Source organism: Equus quagga, chromosome 19 (assembly GCF_021613505.1).
Source record: "Equus quagga isolate Etosha38 chromosome 19, UCLA_HA_Equagga_1.0, whole genome shotgun sequence".
NCBI classification, from domain to species: Eukaryota; Metazoa; Chordata; class Mammalia; order Perissodactyla; family Equidae; genus Equus; species Equus quagga.
In genome coordinates this window covers 21956132-21984130 of record NC_060285.1, presented here as the reverse complement: position 1 = coordinate 21984130, position 27999 = coordinate 21956132, and the positions used below count along the sequence as shown (strand labels likewise).

Sequence of the window (27999 nt, the reverse complement as noted above, 5' to 3'; positions counted from 1 at the left end):
GAACAAGCAAACTGGAGAATACAAAATTTCTCTAATTATATCACAAAATCAGAATTCTTCAGCTGAGGATCAACACTAAGATATTTCCTTCTTAATTCAATTCAATCAAATCAATACTTACTGAGCACTGCTTCAGGATATTTAATGTGAGGAAGACAATCTGAGCTCAAGTTACTAAGAATTAGGGGATAAGAGAAGTACACAAATGACTATAATGTGAGGTTGAGTAACATTGTGTTAATAGTGAAGTAAAGGAAAGAAAACAATATTAAATCACTTTAACTCTATAAAGAACCATATGAAGCATTCATAGATTAAAAAAAATGAAGGCTCAGACAGGTTAAAAACATTTTTTTCAAGGTCATATAGCAAGTATATGGTAGGGTATAGATTCACATTCAGGACTGACTGAGCCCAAAACTCAATCTCTCCCAAAGGAATGATAAATCATCTCTGGTTAGCTAGTTGGATGGGGGTTTGGAGGCTGGGGAAGAGAAACTAGGGAAAGTTTCTTAGAGAGGCAGTTATTTCAGGTAGAACTCGGAAAGATACACACAATTTTGAAAGGCTGAGATGTTAAGAAGAACAATTCCAGGGGAAGCAGCATAAAGCACAGAGGTAGGAAATCCAGGTCAATATTTGGAGAATGGTAAGTAGTTCAGAGAACCTACAGTACAACTCTTTACAAACAAATATTAAATTGGACCCACATTTTGGGAGCCAAATATTGGGGTTGAGATTAGTGCATCAGTCCAGGGAAGAGTCTAAACTAGGATCTCAGCAGTAAAAAGGGGGACTGATGTGAGGGGAAACATGGAAAATTACTCTATATTCACTCTACATTTAAGGGGAAAAAGGCAGAGAAATCCAAAAAATAAGCCTGAATTAAGAAGAGAAAATTATCCTTGTTCTACCTCCCTTTGTTCTCTAGTCAAGAAGTTAGCAAACTATGGCCCACAGGCCACATCCAGTCCACTACCTGCTTTTGTAAATAAAGTTCTATTGGAACACAGCCACGTCCAGTCATTCATGAATTGTCAATGACTGCTTTCATCCGACAACTGCAAAAACCCTACGGGGCCCATAAAACCTAAACTATTTACTTTGTAGCCTTAACAGAAAAAATTTGCCAACATTTGCTCAAGCCCCACACCTCATAAGCCACTATTCCAACTCTTTTAGTAGTTTGTTTCTAAATATGAAGCTTATATGGATATTTGTTGACTGATCAATCTCCAAGATTATAGTTTTAATTCCTATTATAGTAATTAAGAATTTGGCTCTCTCACACCATCAGCCTTCCCCCCACTCCCCTCCCTCCCGTCCACACACTTTTCTCTTGCCATATAAATATACATTTAAATCAGTAGTCGGTGTTTACAACATCATTATGACTACATAGATATTCTTTATTACTGAGCCAGATGATGTAACATGATTGTTTCCACACTTATAAAACGTCTTTCTGAAGTTAATAATAAATCATGTTTCATGTGCTTAGTTTTCCATTTATCTATCACTATTTTTTCCAAGTCAAACACATTTATCAACTGTCAATTTTTTCCAAATGTTCAAACATACCAAATACTTCATTGTTTTTTTGTTCCTCCCCAAACCCTCCCATAGTCCTCCAACCTTCTTCTCCAGTCTAGACTGGTTACTCTCTAAGCCTAGTGAACAGCTCTTTTCAAGGAACCTCTTTTCTCTGCCCCTGTATGTTGATTCCTTTGTTTCCTGCATCCTATGTCCTTCTCTTTATTGATTTCCTCGTTTTATGCAAATTCATCCTCCAGAAGCTTTCTATGAAAGGACACAATAGGACATACATGTTAATCCTCCTATGCTCTAGAACTTCTTTATTCTAGCCTCATATCTAATTGATAGTTTGGCTGAATAGAGAAATCTAAGCTGAAAATGATTTTCCCTCATAATTTTGAAAGCATCACACCACTGTCTTTTATGACCCAGCATTGCTGTTGAACGTCTGATGCCATTCTGATTTCCATTCACCTCCATGTGACTTGTTTTTACGTTTCCTCTCGTTTTATATACCCTCCACATTTTATTTTAATCCATGATGTTTTTAAATTTCAGAATGATGTGGCCTCATAGTCTCTTCTCACTGATTATGCTGGATACCTGGGGAGACTTTTCAGTGTAGAGATTTGTATCCTCCAGTACTAGGAAATTTTCCTGCAATATTTCTTTCATAATTTCCTTCAGGCCTTTTTCTCATTCTCTATTTCTATCAGTTGTCTATTGGCACAATAATGATGCATAACAAACCATCCTAAAACTCAGTGGCTTAAAACAATAACCATTTATAATTGTTCTGGATTCTACCAGTCAGCTAGGCAGTTCTGCTGATCTTAGTTAGGTTTGTTTGGGGAGTTCTTTCTGGTCTTGCCTGGGCATCACACACATATTTATGGTAGGCTGGCCATCAGCCGAATTAAAATGGCATGGGGTAAGACAATGCCCTGTTCCATGAGTCTCATCCACTAGGAGGATTGCTAGAGCATGATCTCATGATAATCACAGAGGTTTCAGACAGGAAGCAAAAATGTATTTTAAGCCTCTGTTTATGTCTAATTTTCTACTGCCCCATTGGCCAAATTAAGTCACAGACCCAAGTCCAAAGTAAGTGTCAAGTTACCACCAAAGAGCTTGGGTACATGGATTCAAGTGTGGAACTCCTGTTAGTCAGATCTTGAGTATGCTGTTTTCTTTCCTATGTTCCACCTCTTAATTTTTTTCTTTGTTTTTCTTATTGTTGTTGTTGATCTGCTTTTAGGAGATTTCTCTAATATTATCTTCAAACTCTAATTTTTTTGAGGTTGGTTATATTTTAAATGTCTAAACCACTTTCTTGTTATCTGATAGTTTTTTTCATAGCATCTGTTCTTGTTTTAAGGATCTAAAATTTTCTCATTACTCCAATGAAATTTGTAAGAATTTCTGGAAGTATTCTTCTCCTTGAATTTTCTCTGCTTCTTTCAGGGGGTAAAGGGAAATGTCATCCAATTTCCCAAGGTAGGGAAGGGTATCTGAGTGGCCTAAAAGCTCTTGTCCATTTTCTGCTCCATATTTTATTTGCAGCTTCTGTAGTACCAGGAGCTTCCAAATGTGAGCCTCTCAAGGGCTTGCTTCTTATCAGTATTGCCTCTACAAGCACTGCAGTTGTAACTTCTTCCTCCCTGAACAGTCAGAAACTATTTGTCCTTTCATTCTCCATCTTCCAAAAATTTCTTAAACCTTCTCATCTACTCTCCCAATTTCTTTGTCCTTATAAGATAATACCTTTTTAAGTTCTCTACTATCATCTCAGTAGAATTTTGGGAAGGAAAGATGAGGAGTTCACATGGTCTACCCATTGTGTTTAAATAGAAGTCTCCTTCATTTGTTTTGTTTTGGGTTTGTTTATTTTATTTTATTTTTTGTAGGGGAAGATTCACCCTAAGCTAACATCTGTTGCCAATCTTCCTCCTTTATTTTTTTCTTCCTTCCCCCAACACCAAAGCCCCAGTACATAGTTGGGTATAGCTGTAAGTTCTTCTCGTTCTTCTACATGAGCCTCCACCACGGCACGGCTACTGACAGACAAGTGATATGGTTCTGTGCCTGGGAACCAAACCCAGGCCGCCAAAGCAGTGTGCCAAACTTTAACTGCTAGGCCGTCAGGGCTGGCTCATCCCTTCATTTGGTTTTGGACACACTGAATTTCTAGTAACAACACCATATGAAGGCAGAGCTATACAATGGTTGAAAACACAAGATAAGCTCAAGATAAAAAGCAGGATTAGAGGCTAGCCTGGTGGCATAGTGGTTAAGTTTACGCATTCTACTTCAGCGGGCTGGGGTTCACAGGTTTGGATCCCAGGCAGAGACCTACACACTGTTCAACAAGCCATTCTGTGGTGGCATCCCACATATAAAAAAGAGAAAGACTGGCACAGATGTCAGCTCAGCGACAATCTTCCTCAAGCAAAAAGAGGAGGATTGGCAACAGATGTTAGCTTAGGGCCAATATTCCCCACCAAAAAAAAAAAAGCAGAATGAGAGAAATAAATTAGAAAGCTTCTTATACAGAGGTGGCTTCTGCAAGTATCAAAGGAAATAAAATATTAAGTAAAGAAAGAAAACATCAATAACATAATCTTTAGAAATGCTTAAACTAGGCAAAAGAAACTATCAAAGAGTTCAAAGAAGGAGCAATAATAAAAATAGAAGGGTAATTGGGTGGGTATTAAGTCACAAAGGTTTTAAGAAAGAAAAGATAGTCAATAATATAAAATGCTGCTGAGAAACACAAGAAGATAAAGATGAGGGCACCATATGATTTGGTGATTAGGAAGATAGTGAAGTTTGAGAGATGTCTCAACAGCCTATGAATGCAGAAAGTAAAGGAGTAGTTAGTAAAGCAGTATGCACAGGTTCTTCTTTTTTCAAATAATCTGATGGTAAAGAGGAAGAGAAAAAGCCTAAGATGAGTGAGAAGCAGAATCTGAACAATTAGAGTAAGGTCAAGGAAAGATTTGGGGTTTTTCTCAGTTTGTTGTTTAAGAAAAAGAGAAACCTAAGAGGGAATACAGAAGGAGAGTGACAGAGTCTCTCCTTGATCAAACTCTTCTCAGGCTCTTCTGTATTTCTTCTCAACCAGGCCTTGCCTTTTAGGCTTCCATGTTCATCTCTGTATGGTCTAATTTTAGCAAGAATGCTGCTAAGTCAGTTTAGCCAGAATTCCCCATCCTCAATACCTGATCACCCTCAATATCTGATCGGGTTCCTCATCCCCCACCATCCCTCAGATAATGTCTGATAACCCTGGCCTATCATCTGCAAGAATTCTGTTAGGTCAGCTTAACCAGAATCTCCCCTTACCCTTGATGTTTCCTCTCAGCAATTTTCCATTCACTGATCCCTGTCCTACTCCTTTGCTATATATTCCCACTTTTCCCTGTTGTATTTGGGGTTGAGCCCAATCTCTTTTCCTGACTGCAAAACTCCTTTGCAGTGGTCCCTATACCTACAGCTATGGTCCTGAAAAAAGTGTGTCTTACCATTCTTTAACAAATGTCAGGGAATGATTTAATTTTTCTTTAATAAAAGATATGAGGAGAGAATAAAAATTCAAAGACATCAGAAAATTGAAAGATAATTAACAAAACCTTGAAGGAGAAAGGAAGAATGTGTAATCATGAGCACAGATGCAGAGGTTGGTCTTATTAAAGAGGAGGGGCATTTCTTACTATGGGGCACAAATGGAGAGAAAGAGAAAAAATAAAAATAGAAGTAGAGAAATACAGAGGAGGAAATTCTAAAAAGCTCATGCCCAAATTTCCTCAATCTCAGTTAAATAAAAAACCACGTTATCTGCTAAGAGTGACCAGAGAAAGAATCGGATTTATGAAAAGTGGAAAAGGTTTGGAACAGCTGCTCTGGTAAATGTAATAGGGAATTTATAGGAGGACTGATTGATTTATGCAATAGCAACAGTGGGAGAAGTCCAGAAGAAGCTACCATGAATTTGTGAAGACTGAAATATAAATAACATATTCTTTTAGAGAGAGAGAAATTTCTATTTTTCTCAGTAGTGGCTACAATACTAGAGTTACTCAGCGGATATGAGGTAGGTGATGCCCAGTGACCAGAATAAAACATCAAAAAGTTAACAAAACTTGAATTTTTTTAAAGGATTCCCTTTCCTATTTTATTTCAAAAATGAAATAAATAGGAAACTGAAATTAACAAAAATAAGTATTTCAATCCAGGAGCTCTTTTAACATTTATTCCTGGCTGATTTCAGACTAATAGAAGCCTGATTCCAGGCTAATTAAACCTTCTAACCAACCTTCAAAGTTCTCCCCAAACTATGGCTAACTATATCAACTCCAATCTCCTTTCTCCAAACACTATTTCTCCACTACAATCTAAAATAGTTCACATTTCCATGCATTTGCAAATGCAAAGACTTCTCTTCTTGGCATTTATTTCATCTCTGCAAACCTGTGTTCACAATTAGGTTACTTTCAGTCTTGAGTCTTTTTGGAATTCATACAAAAAGATGTAACATTTACAGAGTCACTTATAATCACTGTTCCCCTGACCCTTTCTTTAGTCAACTTGATTCATAAACCTCCAAAACATTGGTTCTCAACCAGGGGCAATTTCGCCTTCCAGACAACACTCAGAAATGTCTAAGGACATTTTTTAGCATCTAGAAAGTACAGGCTAAGGATGCAGCAATCCTACAACACAAAGGACAGCCCTGCCCCACCCCCAGCAAAGAATTATCTGGACAAAATGTCAACAGCACCAAGGTTGAGAAATCCTGCTCAAAAGTTGCTTCAGTCATATTCTAAAACATATAGCTCAATAATCAGGTAAAACCTGCCTTAGGCTCAAGCTTACTCTCTCTTCTGCTCCCTGACCTACTGTGTTCCCAGGCCCTTTGTTTGCCTTGACCACTGAGACTTTGCCTTTTTCCCAGCAATGCTATGAGATACACTGGTCCTCAGATCCTTAGCTCCCTCATCTGACACCTAAGACACTGTTGCCTCCGTCAGGTTCCAAAACTCTCTGGTTTGTTTTTCACCGTGGAAAATGGGGAGACTTTTATTGGCTGTTTTATGGACTCGGATCTCCACACAATGTGGTCTCCAACCCAACCTGAATAATCTTAATCACCAGCCCTACACCCCAGGGCGACAATATGGTTTGACATTGCACATCAGAGCAGCCTTTAAAAGGCCTTCTAACTCTGGAGTCCTGGCATTTAATCTCTTCTTTCTGTAGTCACCTTAAGGGCTGTTGCCTATCTCTAGAACAGCCACTTACAGGTTTTAAGAGTTCATTACATGGTGACTGAAGCAATACATGAACCAATAACCTGTGGGCTTGAGTTGCAAAGAATACAGTTAGATTGACTGAATTCTGAGTTTTTTCATTTAGTCACCAAAATATTTACTGAAGTACTGTGTTAGGCAATGGAGGGCAGAGGGATAAAAAATCACATGGTCCCTACGCTTAAACAGCTTACAGCTTAATATATATCAATATGTAAATAAATAACTAATTCACAGTTAGACTGACTACAATGAGATTATCCCTATTCTTTAGCTTAAAAAGAAAAAAAAGAAGAAAAAATCTTTCTCACAATTGACAGAAATAGTCTCAAAATAAAAGTACACAGAATGAATGAATGAGCAAATGAACAAACAGATGGATAAATGAGAAACCAAATACCAAACTAGTAAGGCATTTTTCTGGGTTGCAGGCAAGGTGGTACATCATGTAAATGAGAGTTACATTATTCTACTACATCTCTTTTCATTTTCCTTAAATGCCATGCTCACTATAAATGCTAACTGGTTTAGCATACATAACAAATTAATCTGCTGGTAGAATAATTCTATAACACAATCCATGCTAAAAAGTCTTTGCTTCTCAGCTTTACAGATAATGGAACTTCTATACAGATCCAGCCCAATAGGCTTTGCACACACTGATACTGGGCTAGAGTACACCATGCAGTCTCTCCAGATGTTTACAGCCAGCGTTCATCTAATTGGTCAATGTTTGTACCTTATAGGTTGTTAAACAATTTTTATGTCATGTTTGATTGGTATATTCTCTCAATTTTAGAGCAACAGGCAGGGTTCCCAAGAAAAGAGATCATAACTATATTACATTCCTTCTCCCTCTAAAATTATGAAAATACCAGTTACCAACTGAGCCAGCACAAAGCAACCACCTGGTTGGACTGATTTTGGCTCTGTATAACACCTTGTTAATTCACCATGACAATTTATTCATATTGCAGCTGCACTGAGATATCTGACACTACAAATGAGATTATCTCCATTCCTCATGAAATAGAGTCATATATAGCTGGGTTTGAACCCAAGTTCCATCAGGTTCTGTCTACATGACCTTGAACAAGATGTTTAACCTCTTTTAAGGCTAAAATGTATATGGGACCTTAACCACGTGCAAATGGAGAAAATAATACTTACTTTATAGGTTTGCTAAGAGAATTGATAAAGAGATGACAAATCTCTACAACTGGCATTCTCCCAGTGCTCAATGAACACTAGCATTCCCTTTACTCTAATCTGATACACATTTACTAAGCAAAATTATCTTATAACTCTTTCCTCTCTTTTTGCTTAATTTTCTTTAGTTCCCCCCACTTTATCAACTCTTCATTCAGTCATTAAAAATTACTAAGAGCATGAACTTACCACCTCCTCTCCCAAAACACTTCCCAGACATATCTGGAATCCATAGTGAAAAGAAGAAGCCATGGTTCCAAACTGGCCTTTACTCTGAAAACACTGCTTGCCTTTGTTGTAAAGTGTTTCCACTCCTCCCACCTGCCCTACCTCTGATAATTTTCCAGCACTGAGGAAAGAACATTGGCTTTAAGGCAGGCAGTCCAAATCCAACTGTATTGCTTGCTTAGTCAAGTTACTTGGTCCTGTTACTAAATTTCTCTGGGTCTCAATATCCTATAAACTAATACATGTATGGCAATGAGAACAGTGCCTAGCACATAATAGGTGCTCTAACAGATGATTTAATTTTTCTTCACACTGAAGTTACTGAGCACATCTATGTTCTCAGTCAACAACTGCTCTCAAATATATAGTCCAAAAAGATAGAGTCCAAACTATGTGCCATTAGCATGCCCTGTTCCACAGTTATTACCTCATTAAGTTATTCAACAAGTAATCTTCTGAGTTTCTTATATGTTCCAGGCCTACAACAATAATATTTGCACAGTACTTTAAAAGATAATTAAGGGGCCGGCCTGGTGGCATAATGGTGAAGTTCATGAACTCTACTTTGGCAGCCCAGGGTTCATGGGTTCAGATCCCAGGCACAGACCTACACACAACTCATTAAGCTATGCTGTGGTGGCGTCCCATGTACAAAATAGAGGGAGACTGGCACAGATGTTCGCTCAGGGCTAATCTTCCTCACCAAAAAAAATAATAACAAGCCAAGGGTTCAAGCCTGAAGGAGCTCAGGGTCTAGAGGGAAGGCAAACACACAAACAAATAATTAAAATGCAGTATTCTAAGTGCTAAAAATAGATGTATGTATAAGGTGCAGGGATGCACACAAGACAGAGATCAGACCAAGCTTCCCAGAAGAGATGATTATGCTGGAGTTGAGTCTAGGAAGATGAAAAGGGCTTCACTGAGCATACAATGGAGAGATGGGTATTCCAGGGAGAACAACAGCGGAGAACCCATGATGCCTGATGACAACACCAAGTACAGGAATCAGGTATGGTTAGACGATGCTCTTACAGAGGACAGGGGGAAAAATGAGGCAGGTAGGAAGGAGACAAATCACAAAAGGCCTCAAATGATACTCCAAAGAGTTTGGACTCTATTCTTTAAGCCCTAGAGAGCCACTGATTTCTAAGTCCGACAGTACATGTTTTAAAACAGTTCCTCCAATGACAGAGGAAGGAACGGATTGGAAGGGCTGATACTGGAAGCAGTGATACTGAATGGATACAAGCGAGAAGGGAAAGAGTCAAAGATGGCTCTACGGTTTCTAGTTTAAATGAATGGTGCACTGTAGTTCCACTAACACAAAGGAGTACCCAAATGGCAGAGCAGAACTATGGGTAAAGATAATGAACATTTCAAGTTTCATACCTCCACTGAGAGAGAGATGTTCAATAGGCCATTGGGAATAACATGTCTAGAGTACAGGAGAGAGGACTAAACTAGAGACGTAGATTTAGGATAGATATTTGGGAGTAATAATTTGCAACATGCTTTGTAAAAGAAATGTAATTCCTTTAGACTTCTCTCCCAAGTGAAAAGATTACAAATTTAAAACCTTAAATTATTATCTCTTGCACATATATTAGATTTTAACATAAAAGTAAAATGAAAAGATGTCAACATATTTCATGAAAACAATAAATTCTTACCAAAGATAAGTATTTTATATTCATTTATTTATCACTTTTCTTAACCAGTCCACTAGCTAATAAGGACATTCTCCTTACGTATAAAATTAATATATTTCCAAATAATGTTTTCACAGCAAATAAATACAGTACGTTTCATCTTTTGAATAAACAAGCATGTTTAATTTCCTGAGTAAATATTACTCATACTTGACACTAACCACAATCCAAATTCACTGAAGGAGTTAAGAAATTGCTAAAATCCCAGGAGCAATAAACCTCACCCAGAGAATCTAGTCAAGAGCTTATTATAAAGAACTAAAAGTCAATGTCATACCAAAATTCTAAATAACATCATGCATCCCTCTACTTAATAAATTATTTCAAAATCAGGTCACAATTGACAGACATACTATATTGGGCAGACGGGAGAGAGTAGATAAGCAGGGAAAATTTCCTTTTCTCTACTGAAGCATGTCCACCAACTGTCATATCTGGAAAACAGCCAAAATGAGCACTTTATTTGCAAAAAGAACAGGAGACTCTTGAAATATTAGCAAAATGTGTGGTGTACAAATAAGAAATGTAGAGAATTCTTTTAAGATTCACATTTATGGATGTGTGGAAATAATGTTTCTAAGACATAGATTAAAAACACAAGTCCATCCATATAACAAGCTCTGAAAGCCAAAGGCAGAGCCCTTGAACCCCTGAGAATAGCTTTTCCCTTTTCTTCTAGGTATGACCATCTATCCTGAGTAAGGTTCCCTTATACACTTCCAAGACAGATACCTGGCCTCATAGGTATTTACCTAAAGGAGCCACATAAATTACCTTGAGAAAACCATGGTCAAATCATGTCTCTTTCTCTTAACTTTCTTTTCCTTATGTTTCCTAACCTTCCTATTCCTCTTTTGTCATAGAGAATTTCCTAGTTTCCTGGCCACAGGTTTACCAGTGAAAGCTGACACAGCTGAGTTGCTGAGGGAAAACAACCGAACTGTTGAGGAAGGAAATCAGAGAGAAAAAATGGAGGGAACCTTGAAATATTAACTAGACAGGAAAAAGGAAAACCCTGGACTTCACCTGAATCTGTATACACTTGGTACTCTAGATTAATGTTCTCAATTCAGGTCTGGGCCCACAGTCAGCTAAGAGTCACCAAGGGTTTTCTAAATGGGATTCTCACTAATCTAAAATAAATATGCATTTTTTTAAATGTAATGGTTGGAGTCTGGATAATGTTCACAGCCAATAACCATGAAAAAAAGAAGGGTAGGCATTCATTTTGAGTGACTTTACTACTGGAAATTCCCTAGTAACTAAAGCATTGCTACTAACACCACTGTCACTTTGGATAAGGTGCCCAAGTGTATCACAGTATTTTGGCTCTATAAAGAAGTGAGGGAAGCATAACAGAGAGGAAGTAGGAAAGGTAAGATGAGGTAAGACTTCTAGTTTGGGTGTATTCTCTCAAAAAGTTCACAAAGAAGTCAATGTAATAAATTTTTTTCCACATGCCCTGTTTCTGAGACTTCTGTCCCCTTTTTCCCCCAACCATGAGGTTGGGCCCAAAGAGATCCAGCAGCCCCTAGTATACACTACATGATCCTGTCCTCCTGATCCTTGCTGCCTTGACTCCTGGTCTTTCCAACTCCTGGCAGTTCAATTTTTCCTTGATTCTATGAAATCTATATAGTCCTATAAATTCCCATTTCCCTGTAAAGAGCAGGTAAGCAAGACTTCTGAGGAATGTCACATAAGACATGGATCTTGTACTCTTCCTCAATTCCTTTGTATCAGAGAAATAATAAATGGATTACATTGCTGAGAAAATAATATCTGTCAATCCCAGATTCAAGAGTTTTGGAAGGATTCTGAAGGGAACAGGGCATGGTCCCTTGTTCTGCTAATGAATGTCACAAACTGCCAAGTTTAAGAACCATTTCTATGGAAGCCCAATGATTCCATAAAAATAAAAAGCCAAGATACAAAAAGAAATACTATGAAAAGGTCATATGTTATTGGAGCTGCTGTGATGGTAAGAAAATGTAAGAAGGTAAGTAAAGAGTAGGAATCATGATCCCTTTATATCCCTAGATGTCATCTTGCACTTTAAATAGGTTGTTTAAATCCAAACCTCTCTGGTTCCCTTCTTAGGTAGTAAAACCAAAATTCTCATCTTTCTACTGAGTTTGTTTTCCCAGACCTAGAAAATGAGAGCAACTGATAATACTGCCTGCTGTTTATTTTTTCTTAAACTTGGCATGAAAAGCTGAATGGTCTTTTAAAGTATAGAATATAACGGCAATTAATTATTTCTGCAATGCTCCCAAACTTTTTTTTTCCCACTTTTTGCATACAAGGAGGGTATTTTTCAGCTATATTAAATGCTTACTAAAGAGCTTCCTGAAGTATCTTTGCTTACATTTGTTTCTAGGAATTATGGATTCCTGGTAATAATTTAAAGTCTGGGAAATTCCCAGTATGAATTAATTACTATCCTGATTCATTTGGAGCAATAATCATTTTATAAGACCTGTGCAGATTAACCTTATTTTAAAATATACTTGGTCAATTTCCTGACAATGTTTTTGTGGCATTTTAAAAATCATAGTGGGGCTATCATATAACAAGAAAAACCTACTTGCTGAAATCCATATCGCTATCAAATTCTGCAAACTCAACTGCCTTGGTGAATGACAGCTACCATCTCAGTGTTTTTACAACTTTTTTGCATTATCATCATCTTACTAAAATTCTTGAGAATGCACTTCACTGACAATTATGTTAAAAACTTTCAGCTAAACAGAGCAAAAAATATATAAAGATTTTCTGTCTCTCAGTCAATCTGAAGGCCTATTACATATGCACAACAATATACATGAAAGAAAAAACTCTTGAACAAATGCAAAGTGCTGACCGGCCTATCAAATTATCATCATCTCTCCTCCAAAATGGAAGGAAAAATGGCATCCAGAAGTGTCATACACTAATCAAGCTTTGGTCAGAAGCTCCATGTTACCTAGAATTCTTAAATAGCCCATAATCTGATTTTCTTTCCACACAAGGATATACGCATTGCTGACTTGGAGAGATATATTGTTATTCTTATCATCATCATAGACAAAAAGAAGAGCATTTTGTTACATTCCTCTTCCACTCTTTTCCTCTTTTTCTTCCTCCTCATTTCCCTTCTCTTCCTGAACAATTCCATCCCTAAAACTATTAGGTGGGACAGAGAAAGACAAGCTTTCACACCAGAAGGAAGAGGGGAGCCGCAGAGGCCTACAGTGAAGTGACAGAGCCCAAGCCAGGGGAGGAGGATGCCCACATTGGAGGCAGCTGAGCGTGGGGCGTCAGAGCTTAAACAAGTTGGAGAGGGCATCCCCATAGAGGGGTGCATGATGTGAGAGGGTCAGAGCCCAAGCAAGGTGAAGAGGGTATCCACATGGTGGTGGCATAGGGGAATATCCAGACGTTGGGTATCAAAGTCCAAACAGGGTGAAGAGGGCACCCATATGCACAAGGGGGTCAGACCCAGTGCAGGGAGATCAGACCTCAAACAGGATAAAAACTGTATCCCTCCACAGATGTGAACTGGCAATAAAGAGTCGGAGTCCGAAAAGGGCAAGAAGGTGTCTGTGTAGGAGAACAGCCTACTGTGGGTGGCAGAGCCTGAGCAGGGTAAGGAAGACACTGACACAGGGGAAGGTATGGCAGTGGAGAGGAGGATTGGTACATAAAGGGGATTTATCAAATAAGTATACGTACTAAAGAGAATAGTAGCCAAATTTCTCACTATCGAAGAAGGAAGCTACAAATACAGGAAGGGAGAAACTAAAATGAATTCTGCCTGTCGAGTTTGACTAGAGTTAGACGAATCATTGTAAACTCATGGTTTTCAATAAATAGAGATATAGATGTAAATATGTGTATTTTTGTGTGTGAATTTTTTTTTCACTAATGAGCATACCTAGTGTCCAAATCTTAGTTTCTAATCACCATTTTCCAATGAAAGGAATCATGGCTTCTTGAAGAAATGGCTGATCCAGGACTGAGGCAAAGGGAGATGAGTCCTGGAACATTTTTTGATGCCAAAAGCAAGGAAATGCTCAATGAAGCCCACCTGAAAGGGCTCGCACTGGCTAAGTCTGGGACAATTTAAGCATCGAAATTAATAATGACAGTAATACATTATAACTCATGTAATAAAATAGAAAACTATGAGGCCATACTTATACAAATAAATAAATGAATAAAAGAAAGCTTATAAGGAATGGGATATTCAGATAGTTTGAATGTACCTACCCATAAAATACTTATTGCAAAAGGAAAAAGGGTAATTGTACACATAGAAGCCAAACAGACACTAAGCAAGTGATTAAAGTGAATATTATGAGCAACAGGACAAATCAAAATCACATGCCATCTGACAGGATGCAATGAAAAGAACACAGCATCTTTCTGTGTTATTCCTGCCAAACATGCATAACCTGAATCTAATCATGAGAAAACATCAGGCAAACCCAAATTGAGGGAAATTTAAAAAAATAACTGGTCTATCATCTTCAAAAAGCATCAAGGTCATAAAAGTCAAGGAAAGACTGAGAAACTGTTTCACACTGAAGAAGAGCAAGGAGGTATGACAACTTAATGTAATGCATGATTTTGAACAGGACCCACAATGAAGCACATTATTGGGACAACCGGTAAAACTTGAATGGAGTCTGATGGTTGTAACACAGCAATATTAATTTCCTAATTTTAGCGGTTATATTCTACTTACGTAGGGAAATATGTTTGTTTTTAGGAAATACAAACTAAAGTATTCTGGGGTGATAGGGCATCAGGTTGGCAGCTTACTCTCAAATAGTTCAGGAAAAAAAGTTCTTTGAACTGTACTTCCAGCTTTTCCACAAGTATGTGATTATTTCAAAATAAAAAAATTATTTTAGAGCCAGCCCTGATGGTCTAGTGGTTAAAGTTTAGCACTCTCACCACTTCAGCAGCCTGAGTTCATTTCCCAGTCACAGAACCACACCACCCGTCTTTTAATTGCCATGTTGTGGTGGCAGCTCACAGAGAAGAACTAGAAGGACTTACAACTAGAATACACAACCATGTACTAGGGCTTTGGGGAGATTAAAAAAAAGGAATATTAGCAACAGATGTTAGCTCAGCAAATCTTCCCTGCAAAAAAAAAATTATTTTAAAAAACTTTTAAAGAAAAATATTTATTTGAGAATATACAGTTCTATCTCCAAATATTAAAGAATTATTTAAACCTGACTCATGGTCAGAATCAGATCATATATTGATGTTTAATGGAAGATGGGAGCCAAATGTTCATATTGGGCTGATCAAAAGTTCAATTTGTGATATTTTTTATACCCTAGTAAAACTAGATACTACTATATAGTTAGCTATTATCTCATGTGTGTAACTTTTGTAATTGCCTAGAGAGAAGAGTCTATTTTCTATCCTCCATAGCACCATCACCATGCTGAATACATGGTACACACCCTCAAAATACATCCATTAATAATGCTTTAAAAAGAAAGATAGAGAAAACATTAATGATATGCTTATTAGGAACCCATTAACCTCATGGATTATAGCACAGCACATACAACTCCGGCAGACCACAATCTCTTTCTGTTCAAATTAATTTTGTGAGGAATGCAGAAGATAAGAAACAAATGCTAAATCTTTGATGACCAGTACCACTCCTAAAAGTAGGCAGAAAAAAATAATCACTAACTCTGGTGTCAGAAAAAGACTGGACAAATATATCACCTCCAATGGCCTGTCTCGGTGCCTACACCATTAAAGATTTTAGGTTAAGACAATGTGCCTAAAGAATTTAAAATGCAAATGCCCCAGAGTTCCCATTGAATAAAGATATTCATGAAATTTATACAATTATTCCTTAGTCATAATAACAAAAACACATATTTTGAGTCTCTCCTATATGACAAGCACTATGCTGGATATTTCATATAACTTATCTTTAGTCTTTACAACTCTACAAGAAAGATATTATCATCCTCACTTTATGAATAAGGAGACTGAAGACCAAAGAAATTAAATAACTTGCCTAGGGCAAAATGTCCATTCAATGTCAGAGTTTTCATTCAAACTCAAGACTAAGACTTTTTCCATTACATTCTGTTGTTTCTTTCTACTATGCCATTTACTCTTCCTGAAAATGGAGATCTGTGGCATGAGGGAATAAGACGCAATTTAGAAAACTTGTTGCTGGTACGGGATAAAAGCAAATGAGGGTTCTGCGTTTCAGGTAAAAGAAGCCAAAGAATGCCTCAGACCAAAACGGAACAAAGGCTCAGGAAAGGGACTGATGGGCAAAGAAAGAGGAAATGAGAAGGTCCTAAGGACCTACTTCCTTCGTTTTTCAACAAAGCTTAACACTAGATTTGACAAGGTCCTTGAGTTAACAATGAGCTCAGTTAAAAACTATGAGCTCAGACTTATTGGCTTGAAAGAGATGAACCATAAAGTTCATTAAATGAAGACTATAGTGAACACTATATTTTCCTCCTTTGGGTGAGCAAAGAAATGGGAAGAAATAAATCATACCCATCTGGAGACTTGGGATGGACAAGTTGTTAAACCACCTTTAAAGACAGCAGAAGTTAGATAACAACAAGGGCCCAAGAAATTTTGGGTAGAACAGTTCCACCCTGTTTTAAAGTGAAAATAATAACTGACAAGCACTTTTAAACATCTTTAGCTACCTTATTTTAACACTGAATTCAGTTTATTGTTCATGTGCTATCAAGAAACAAATGTAAAGCAAAAGACTGCCTATAAGGTGAAACCAAATGATGAGCACAAACAAAAATAATTGAAAACTACGTAAGAACTAAAATATGTTACTGTATAATTTTGTAGAAAATGTACTTTCTATTACATAGTGGAAACATATTGGTATTTTCATATTTTAACCCAGGATATACACTAATCCCTACTGAAGAAGGAAGCAACGCGGCACAATAGAAAGATACCTGGGATGGGAAAGATCTGAATTTGAAGGTTGGATCTGTCACTTACCAGCTCTGTAACTTTGGGCAAGTAACTCAATTTTTCTGTTTTTTTACCCCATATATAAATATGGGGTTAATAATAAATATCTTTCAGGATTGTTGTAAAGATTGGATATAAAGCATGTAAAGCAGTTAGCTAATGTTTGGGACACTAACAATACTAGCAATTCCACTTCTAGAAATGTATCCTAAGAATATAATTTATGGAAAAGGTAGTTTGTATGACAATGTTCATCATAACATTACTTATAATACGTTACAAATCATCCAAGAATCTAGTATTAAGGGATTATTTAAATAATGGTATATATACCAGATAAGTGGTTCTCACACTTTAGTGTGCATAATCATTACCTAGGGAAGTTTGTAAAATGCATCTTCCCAGATCTTCTACATACTCAGAAGTTCTGACCCAGTAGGTCTGAAGTGGGACCAGGAAATGCATATGTTTAACAAACAACTGCAGATATTCAGATGGAGGAGGTCTATGAAAATTCTGCATTAAATGAAATACTATGATGCCATTAAAAACAGGATTATAAAGACTTTGTAATAATACTGAAAAAGTTTCTGATATACTATTAAGTGAAAAATACAGGATTTAAAATGCATGCTTTATCTAATAACTACTACATTAAACATATAGGAAAAAGTTGTTTCAGGATTAGCAGTGATTTTTTTACCTTTTATCCAAATTTTTGAAACAAAGTCCTGCTATTATCATAAATGAATAAGTAACATATCAAAAATTGAATAAAGTCAATGGATTTCCATGCCCTTCAGGATAAAGTTCAAACTCCTTAGAGCAGCACACAAGTCCATTGAGCTCCAGACTTACCTCTTATTCATGTTCTATATCAAAATACTAGTATCCCAAATTATATTCTACATTTTCACATGCTATCACTGAATATACTGTTCCTTCTGCCTGAAATGCCCTTCCCCCAAACTGTCAGCCTGGTTACCTACTCATCCAACAAGATTCAAGAATCACCTCCTCTCTGAAGTTTCCCCTGAGTACTCCTCTCAGATAGAAGAAAGGGCATTCTTCTTGCTCCTCATGTTCCTGTAGCACTGTTTGGTACTTCCATGACAGTATATATCAAGCTGTATTTTAACTCTTCGTTGACGTATCTGTGCCATTATTGTACAAGTCCTTGGGGGTAGGTAGAAATGATCTCATTCAATTTTAGAATCTACAAGGTACTGAATAAATACTCGTTAAAATAATGAGCAATCAGAGGCCAGCCCCATGGCCAAGTGGTTAAGTTCACACACTCTGCTTTGGTGGCCCAGGGTTTCACCGGTTTGAATCCTGAGCATGGACCTAGCACGGCACATCAGGCCATGCTGAGGCGGTGTCCCATGTACCACAACTAGAAGGATCCACAACTAAAATATATACAACTCTGTACTGGGGAGATTTGGGGAGAAGAAGGAAAAATAAAATCTTTAAAAAAAAATAATGAGCAATCATTCTTTGTTATCACTGTTCCTAGATGTCAGTTTCCTATAAAATCCTGATTGACTTGTTGGTTAGTTGGATAGTGATTGGTTTGCTGATTAATAAGGTTTGGTCAAAATATACCCTAATATATAGCATAAAACATACCAGTGAAAAAACCTGTAGGAAATAGTTTAACCATTGTTCGTAATTCTTCACCTTCTCTATGTCTTTAAAGTTTCTATCAACCTTCAGAGTGACAGACCACTCAGGTCACTAGCCAAAGAAAGCCAACAGGAAACAACTCTGTCCTGGGCTACCGCACTGCTGGAGTTTACCATGCCAAAGAACGTCTACTGCTCCCCCTAAACATGCTCCCACTTATTCCCATGTCTCCACAGTAGCAGTAAAATAACTACACAAAACAGGGATAATTTTGTAAGTAAATATAGCAGTTTTTTAGTATATTCAAAACACAAAAGACTATATTTAGCATATTTATATGATACATAAGACATTTCAAATGCAGATTAGTAACTAGAGGTACCAAACAAGGATTCAAAGAGAAAGAGAGAAAACTTCAATGTGGCAGAACGCTAATTGGGATCCATGGGTCACAACTTCAAATGCCTTCCCTGTGCAGTGAAACATAGGTTGACGGAATAACCCAGATACTGAAGTCAACTTGCAAAATGTAACGTTTTTAAATAACAATAAAACGCATTTAAAATAATTTGAATCTCAAACCACATTAGAAATTAAAGCTCTTATACAATTCTATTTCATATCTTTTTCACCTGTGATTATCTAATTATGTACATCTAAGGAATAACTTCTGGAAATTGGGAAACAACATACCATATGCTGATATCTAAGTTGGTTGTATAATATAACAGACATATAATAAAAAGTTCTAGGGACTAACTAAGTAGCAAAAAGAAAAAGCTTTTCCACCACCTGCTCTATGCTAGCCCATTTCTCATGTCTCCAATCAAATCTCTTTCCCCTTCTACAGCATCAGCCTTATAAGTAAAATAAATGACTGCCTTTATCCAATCTTCCCTCTTGCAAATCTGACAAAATTCACTCCATCAGCTCTGCTACAAGAGCTCCAAAGCTTTACTATTTTGATTCAAAGCTTTGTTTCCTCTTTAAACGAAAATAATTAAAAGGTTGCTTTTCCTAAATGCCTTTACCAGTCAACCACACTGAAGCATGAACTAACTGTCAGCTCTCACAAGTAGTTTTTGGCTGTGGAGTAAAGTTAGGAAAGATACAACGGCACTGAGTCCATTAGGTTAGAGGAGAAATTAACAGTAAGGTAGGCAGGAAACTAAAGATGATGAAAGCAAACTCTGTAAATGCCTCAATTTTGAAGGTCCAATATTTGTTCTTCTTAATCTACTTCTCATCACACAGTCCATTGCAGCTCTACTCTTCACACAAAATCTGCTTCGCCTTAGGAGAGGGACAGTTGGCACAAAAACTAGAGCCAGGGTGAACTTGTAGTAATTAGAATGGAGAAGAAGCTTTCCTTTCTAGAAAAAGAGACTTGGGCATGAAGGGTTAAAGTAAATGTGGTGTGGGGAACAGAAATATCAAGCAGGCAGCAAGAAATGAGGTTGGCTGTTTATGCCCACATCCATCAGTCAAGTTTTGATCCAATTTGATCAAACAATGGTGACAAGTCTAGGCCAATTGTTTCAGCTCACTTAACTAGAAGTAATTAACTACTTTAAATAAACCTGCTCTCACAACACAACAGAACCCAAATAACTCTACAGCACAACCGAATCAAAGTTCCATTTTAAAGAGAGATTTATTAAAACATGCTGTTAAAGAAGAAAGCACTATCTATAAGAAACAAATCCAGAGACGACCACTCTTTGGAGACTGCAGTAGAAGAAACTTAAGAAAACAAAATTTATCCTTTGACCACATATTTTGATCCATCCTCAAAAATCACACAATTTCAAGCCTCAGCCAGGTTTAACACAAATGTAGAATTCACTTGCTGTCCTATTGATGCAAAAGAAGAAAACTGGACTCAAGAGTTCCTAGACGTGTGTTACACAAGAAAATTCACTAGGTTTTCAACTGGCATTGTGCCTCTGCCTGCCATATGGTTTACATGACCATGTCATCACATACATGAGAAAGAATGTCTTCTGCATAAATTCCTGCTTTTTCAAGTATAAAATATTCTCTTTAACATATAATGAATAACCAAAGCTCATATTTTAATTAACTAAAACTATGCTGCAATATGTCCAAAACTGAAACCAAAGACACACTAAAATGCATTAAATGTTAAATACCTTCAGGTTCTGTAGGTTGAAATTAGGCTTTCCTAACCCTTGACTTAAATTATAGTCAGCTCTCATTTCTAGTTAAATACTCAGGAAGAATGTTTTATAACAGGCTTCTTGAAAGAATTTTCCAAAATTACCTCAAATGCATAATTAAGTAAATTATTTCAGTATACAATTGAACAAATCAAATTGTGTTTGCTGTTACCTGAGAGGTTAAATTGCTAAAGTCAGTAGAGGCACTACTAAATATTGTAAACTTCTGCATTAATGTCAGTGAGGACCTGCTCTACCCTTCCGTCAACTGTAAGAAACCACTGAGGCATACTAGGAATTGGGCAATGTAAGAATGGACAGGGTGAGTAGTAGTCATTGGCTAGTTGTTGTAATTCCCTACTACACATCAGCCTTACAGTTTTGATAAGGGAGCTGAAAACCCAGCTTAGTAGAGAAAGAGGTCAATACCAAAATTCCTTCTCCTCTCTCCTAACTCCCCATCATGCAGCTGGCACTGTTCACTCTGGCAGACACAGCTCCCTGAACATAATGGTGCAATCACCGCTTCAAACATCATTACTATCTAAAATAGATAACCCACTTGCAACTTGACTATTTTTATAGATATCACATTTTCATGCAGTTTAACTGCTCTATTTATGATTTATTCCATTTAACCAATGCAGTTTCCCTGGAAGTATCTTATATCAGACTCCCAATAACCAGAATTGCCCAAATAGTTGTGAAAACTATGATACTTTGAGTTGCCTCTTATCTCCTTGTACCAATCACCAAAAGCTTCAAGAACGAAATATTTGTAAGCTCTCTGGTTTATATGTCTGTGATGACCAGAAAAGTATTTCCCTCCACTTATTGATCTTTTTCCCATGGGGGTCTTGAGAACTGGATTCTTTATGTTCAACAGGAATTTATTAAATGCACTTTATAAAGTACTCAATTCTTTAAGTCATTAAGAAAATCAAGTAAATTTGAGGCATTAACAATCTTTTTGTTGTTTTATTAAAATACAAATAATTCTTAATCTAGACTCACTAAAACAAAAGTAATTTAACATACATTTTAAATGGGAATTATTTTTGCTTAGATTAAAAGGTAGTTGTGCCAAAGGAAGAGACCTTAAAAAGTTTTGCAGGTATCTCAGGAAAGATATGTTAAATAAAATGAAATTTCGCATATAGTACGGAGGAAGAAAAATAAGGAGGAAACTCAGTCTGAGTACTCTGATGAGCTCTGATGAGCTCAGATTTCTTTAAGGATGAAAAGGAGTGGTGAGGGGCATAAGTGAAACCAAACACAAAAGAGAAGTATATACTTGTCCTGGAAAAATGCTGATGTCCCTTTCAGTTAAGTTTGAAAAAAAGAAGAGAGGTATAAAAGTTCACCGGTATGGCAGCTAACGTAACCTTAAGCTCTGACAGAGTAAAAGCAAAACTGTGGATGGTTTTGGACCACAAGAGAATTTCCTGTGACATCCCAAGAATCTGATTCTTTCCACCTTCCATTTTGCTTCTATCATCCCTAATGAGAATCATTTTCAAACCAGAAAGGATTAAAAAATAATGGTAGGAGATTACTGAAGCTCCAAACAGACAGAGATTATAAAAGACACCTAGATGCTTTAAATGAGTGTAAGCATATAGACACAGAAGAATTAGATACAAGAGCATAGAAGAAACTTGCATCAACCTATCAGTGGTTCACTACCAGAAACAAGCTACAATAAAGTAGCCTGATTTGGATGGAATATTTAGATTTACAACAAAAGGGATAGATCAAAGAAATGCCATAAACAGGACATAGCATGAATTTAAAAAGGCAACGGATAAAATATCTCACAATATTCTCATGGGTATACTGGATAGAAGTAGCTGAATGATAGTTCTATTACGTGGCTTCAATGTTGGTCGAAATATCATGCATAAAGATTGCTACTTTTAAATTTATACTAAGCTGAAGAGAGGTTCTTTAGGGATATATCATGGTGTGTTGAATTCCAGTTATAGAAAACACGCTTATTAAATCTACAAATGATATAGAGGAGAAAAAGTTAATACGCTTGGAAGATAGACTCAAGAGTCAAACAGATCTAGATAGATTATAAATATAGGTTAAAACAAATAAGATTAAATATAATAAGAATAATTTAAATTCAATCAACATTTACAAGTACCAGATAGGAGAACCATGGCTTCACAAGTCATTGGAAAAAAAAAAAAATACCAGGAAGTTTTAATTGAATACCTCTTCAATGTGAGCCAACACCATCGCACAGCTCAAAAAATTTTGACCTGCATTAAGGTAGGTCTTAGATCAATAATAAGGAGGTAATAATTTAATTGTATCATGTTTTAAACAGCTGCCAGTTTATTTTCATCATGTAATATACGTTCATTGTAGAATAATGGAAAATGCAAATAAGCAAAAAGAAAACAAAGATCACCCACAATTCCACCACTCAAAGATGAATCCTATTACGTTTTAGGGTTTATCACTCCAGACTTCTTAACGCACGTTAAAAATGTTCATACACACTACTTTTTCTTTAAAAAATAGGATCATACTGGGGCCAGCCCAGTGGCGCAGTGATTAAGAGCGCACGTTCCGCTTCTCAGTGGCCTGGGGCTCGCCGGTTAGGATCCCTGGTGCGGACATGGCACTGCTTGGTAAAAGCCATGCTGTGGTAGGTGTCCCATGTATAAAATAGAGGAAGATGGGCATGGATGTTAGCTCAGGGACAGTCTTCCTCAGCAAAAAGAGGAGGATTGGCAGTAGTTAGCTCAGGGCTAATCTTTCTCAAAAAAAAAAAAAATAGGATTATACTACAAATGCTTTATAACTCTTTTTTTTTTAATTCAATAGTATATCAAGTCCCAGTATATTCTACACTGGTCAAATGACATCTAGTGCATTGTGTTCACTTCTGCTCACCACACTTTAAGAGAGTCATTGCAAAATTTGAGAATATTCAAAGAAGAAAAAAGAGAGCAGTGAAAGGGTTGAAAATATAAGTTCACCTATGCTCTACTGCCACATGACAAAAGGCTGATGAACTGAAATTACTTAAATGAAAAAGGATTGAAGATTTATAAGAAAACAATCTAGCTAAATGCATTCACCTGAAGAACTGTCCTGACAGATGACTAAGACTACTTTATATTGACCCATACAGCCAAACCAGTACCAACTTCTGGAAATTACAGGGAGGTGGATTTCAACTAAACAGAATTTTTTTTTAACAATTAAAGCTGTCAAAAAATGGAATGGATCTTGGGGCTGGCCCCATGGTCTATTGGTTAAGTTCAGTGCACTCAACTTCGGTGGCCTGGGTTCAGTTCCCAGGCACAGACCTACACCACTTGTTGGCAGCCGTGCTGTGGTGGGGACCACATACAAAACAGAGGAAGACTTGCTCAGATGTAAGCTCAGACCAAATCTTTCTCAGCGGAAAAAAAAAAAAAAAAACGGAATGGATCTAGTCATTGGAAGACTAAAAAGGGCTGGAATAACTAACTAGTAAAGGATGTTAGAGGTAATTTCTCTAAGTGAGAACTTGGAATAAAAGGCCCCATTCTACTTGAAGATTCTGTGATTCTAATGCAAAACTTACTACCAAAATTAATCTCCATCCAATATGAAGCAAATCCTTAGTAATAAAGGCCTTAAGAAATAGTTAAGTGCTTCAGAGCTGCATGAGAAATAATAATAACACTACGATGAACGCCAATGTGCTAAATGCTTTGCATTCATTTTTTTATACCTCATTTAATCCTCACAACAACCCTATATGAGAGATACTATTACTATTTCCATTTTATAGAAGAGGACAATGAGGCTTAGAGTTTTTTATATTTATTCAAGGTCATTCTCACTTTTGCTGAAAACTGCAGTGGTGCCCAAGCATACCTGATTCCCCATCATATAGCTACTGCTCATTTAGCAGGTAATATGTAACCAAAACCATCTTCAGAAAAGTTCTCATCTAGTGAGCCCTCAAAGGGCAGTCATGAGATTATTTTTTAATTAGGAAAAAAATTAAGGATTTTTAAATTTAATTATTATTCATAGCAAAAAAAGTTCAGATTAGACTATCTAAGCCATATACCTGAAACTTTTATGAATAAAAGATTCAATGAATAAGACTCAAGATGTGGTAAAGCAAATCTGAATCACAGAACCTCAAATCTTTGCCATTACTAATTAAGTGACCTTGGGCAAATTCTTTATCTTCCTACCTCTTAGTACTTCATCTGTGAAATGAGATCAACCACTTAAGGTTGATATAAGAAGTGAATGAGACAACACATTTAAGCATTTAGCAGAGGATCTGACACTATTATTACACAACACAAGTAATAAAGTGGGGGGGGCAGGGGGTTGGCAAACTAACCATAATTCATTCCAAACTATTTAAAAAATTTCAAAGTGTCATTATGTTTGAAGAGGGAGGGGTCACAGTTTCCATTATCCTGTAAATAAATTTCTGATGACAATCATTTGTGAAATAAAGTAACAATTAAATAAAAGGTGCCTTCTTAGGAATTTCATTTTATGCAAAGGATCATCCATAGAATACAATTTCAACTCTCATTTTCTTCAAAAACACTGTTTTAGTTGTTTATTCACCGTGAGATAGACAAATGCAAGTTTAAAGGTTATTGGGTTTGATTTTGATAACTTGGTTCAAACTACTCTAATGAACATGTTTTTCTGTTTTATTGTTTTCTACGTGCATTCTTGTGGAGCTACTACTGCTACCTCTGACAAAACCAGCACAAGAGAAAACCTCTCATTCAAGAAGTACATTGCAGGTCACAATTTTGATATTTTATTTAATGTTTACCAACCTTAAATAGTTGGTATTTTATTCCTTAAATGTGACATCTATTCTTTTTTTTAACAGCACAACTGAGAAAGTATTTAAAAGATGTTTGCTTTTAAGTTCTATAACAAAGATAGGCTTTTAAAAATACTATTTATCTCAACAAAATTAACTGAAGTTCTCACTGTTCTCAAAGAATTCTTTAGTGTTTTTCCAAAGAAATTATTTTGAGAGACCTCTTTCAGGATATAGTCATAACCACAATCATTTTTATAACTGATATGCTCCACTGGCAAATATATTTATTTTACCTGCAACTTAAAACTACAAACAAACTGCTTTTGTATAAATTATCTGTGACTAAGGGCAATTAATAGAGCCATAATCTGAAATATGTACATACTGTCTACTTCTGTTAGAAAGTGAAAATTACTTAACAAGGTAGTACACACAAGAGTCATCACTTCTAAGACCTACTTAAAAAAAGTCCCATAAATATTCATTGTTCTGAAGTGATAAATGTGATAAAATGTCACTGTCAACAAGTATAGATGATAACATATGGAGCTTTTTAAAGTCCCATCAACTACTTTCCAACTAAATTCACTGCACTATAATACAAATGTTTCCATTCTCCCTGTTAGCCAGTACTGTAATTAACTGCATTATCTGACCACTAAAACACATGAGAACTTGTGTAAAGAACACAATGTCATCATCCAAAAGTTTGTATTAAGCACTTGTTAAGAGTAGCACAGAACAGTTTTTAAAAACCAAGAAAATCACTTGGGCTTTTAAAAATTTTTGCAAGTACAGTTGGATTGCCTAAGAGATGTTTTAGGGTGAAGATACGAATGATGACTGATGCCTCCAAAAATACCCAGAGGAAAGTGAATAGCCATGATTTTAGAAACTAAAGAGCTTTCCTCGAATTGTATCTAGTGAATATTCTTCAGGCTTCCTCCCCTACAACTGGTTTTGTTTGTCCATCAATTCAACTTTTAAGTTAATACTTTCCCAAATATGCAAATCAACTCTGCTATTTTTAAGGTACTGTCTGCTAAATAAAGACCTTGACATTTTTTTAAATGTCATCTTAGAAAGCTTCTCCAAGGAATATTAGTCTTACCTGCAACATCTTCACATTAAAAGGCCACTCCTACAGTCCACAGACACTATCCCAATCCCGACCTAGCATCCTTCATTCTGACATATAATAACCAAGTTTCACTCAGCTCTGCACAGGTAACTGAAAGCACTGCTGGGGCTGCCTAGCCTGCCTCATCAAGTTTTGCACACACCCTGTACTGATGCCATCTCGCCAGAAGGTTCACTTTCTTCATTTTGTGGGATCATAACCCACAACACAGCAAATGCCTTCTGCAAGAAAAGGTAGCAGCCACCAAAGGCTGTGGCTTTTGCAGGGTAATTGCATGCACGCAACAGCTTCTCTGCCAAATTCATTTAAATAGACAAAAAAGGCTGGCTTCGAAGCTGATAATATGTCACAAACATTGATGGAGAGCAGGTGGAACGCCGATTTTCTTCCAGCAACACTAGGACATGTACAAGTTCTGCACCACAGCTCAGAGAAAAGTAGCTACTGACGCATTGATGGAAGGCTATTTTAAAATTACTCAAAGAATCGAAGGCATCAACCTGACTGGGAGGCTCATGCCACACACACGGGCTGTTTTCCTACCTAATTTAAGAATGAATCGCTGGCAGCCAGCAGGTGCAACGACCAGGAGGAGGAGGACGTACCCACCACAATGCATAACGAGGGATGCAATCCCGGAGCTGGTTCCCGTCCTTACCTGAGCAGATTAGACAGGGGCAGGGGTCCGGATCCACCGCCCAGGATCCCTCCTTTCCTGCCAGACAGGAGTTTCTCCACCAGAGCCACATTTCCAGTGCGAGCAGCTTCCAGCAGCTCCTGATCCTTCCCCATAGTCTCTCACCGACTCCCTCACAGAGTCCTTTTTCCCCTCCGGGTCCTCCTCCCCGCCCACCCCCACTCCCCAAAATCCAGGGCCCTCCTTGCCCCACCCTAAAATAAAGCCAGGGCTTCCGCACGGTGAGATCCCTGCAGCCCCGAGCCGGGAACACCACTCTCTCCTCCTCTTCGGGGCGCAGCTTTACAATGGGGATCAGACCATGGCTTGGAAAAGGGGCCGGCCGAGCTGGGAGCCACGACGCACCCCCACAGCCACTCCCCTGAATTCCCGAGGCCTCGTCCCCGCGGGTGGGGCGTGAGGGGTGGCGACCGGGGTGCTTCGGAGGAGCAGCAGGAGGATGCTGAGGACTGGGAAGGTCTGCGGAGGAGGTGGAGACCGTCCCCGCTGGAGCCCGAGCTCAGCGAACGCCCGCGGCGGCGGCGGCCCGCGCGCCCTCGCGCCCTCGCGCCC

At 37.4% G+C, this 27999-nt stretch overlaps 1 protein-coding gene across 1 annotated transcript in view; it reads right to left on the bottom strand.

Moving 5' to 3' along the window:
* Positions 1 to 27542, bottom strand: part of ANKS1B (ankyrin repeat and sterile alpha motif domain containing 1B) — a 1013016-nt gene extending 985474 nt beyond the window's left edge. Inside the window, exon 1 of the mRNA XM_046646005.1 lies at positions 27409 to 27542. Within this exon, the coding sequence (XP_046501961.1) occupies positions 27409 to 27542 (134 nt within the window). The remainder of the gene's footprint in view (positions 1 to 27408) is intronic.
* Positions 27543 to 27999: the final 457 nt, after the last annotated feature.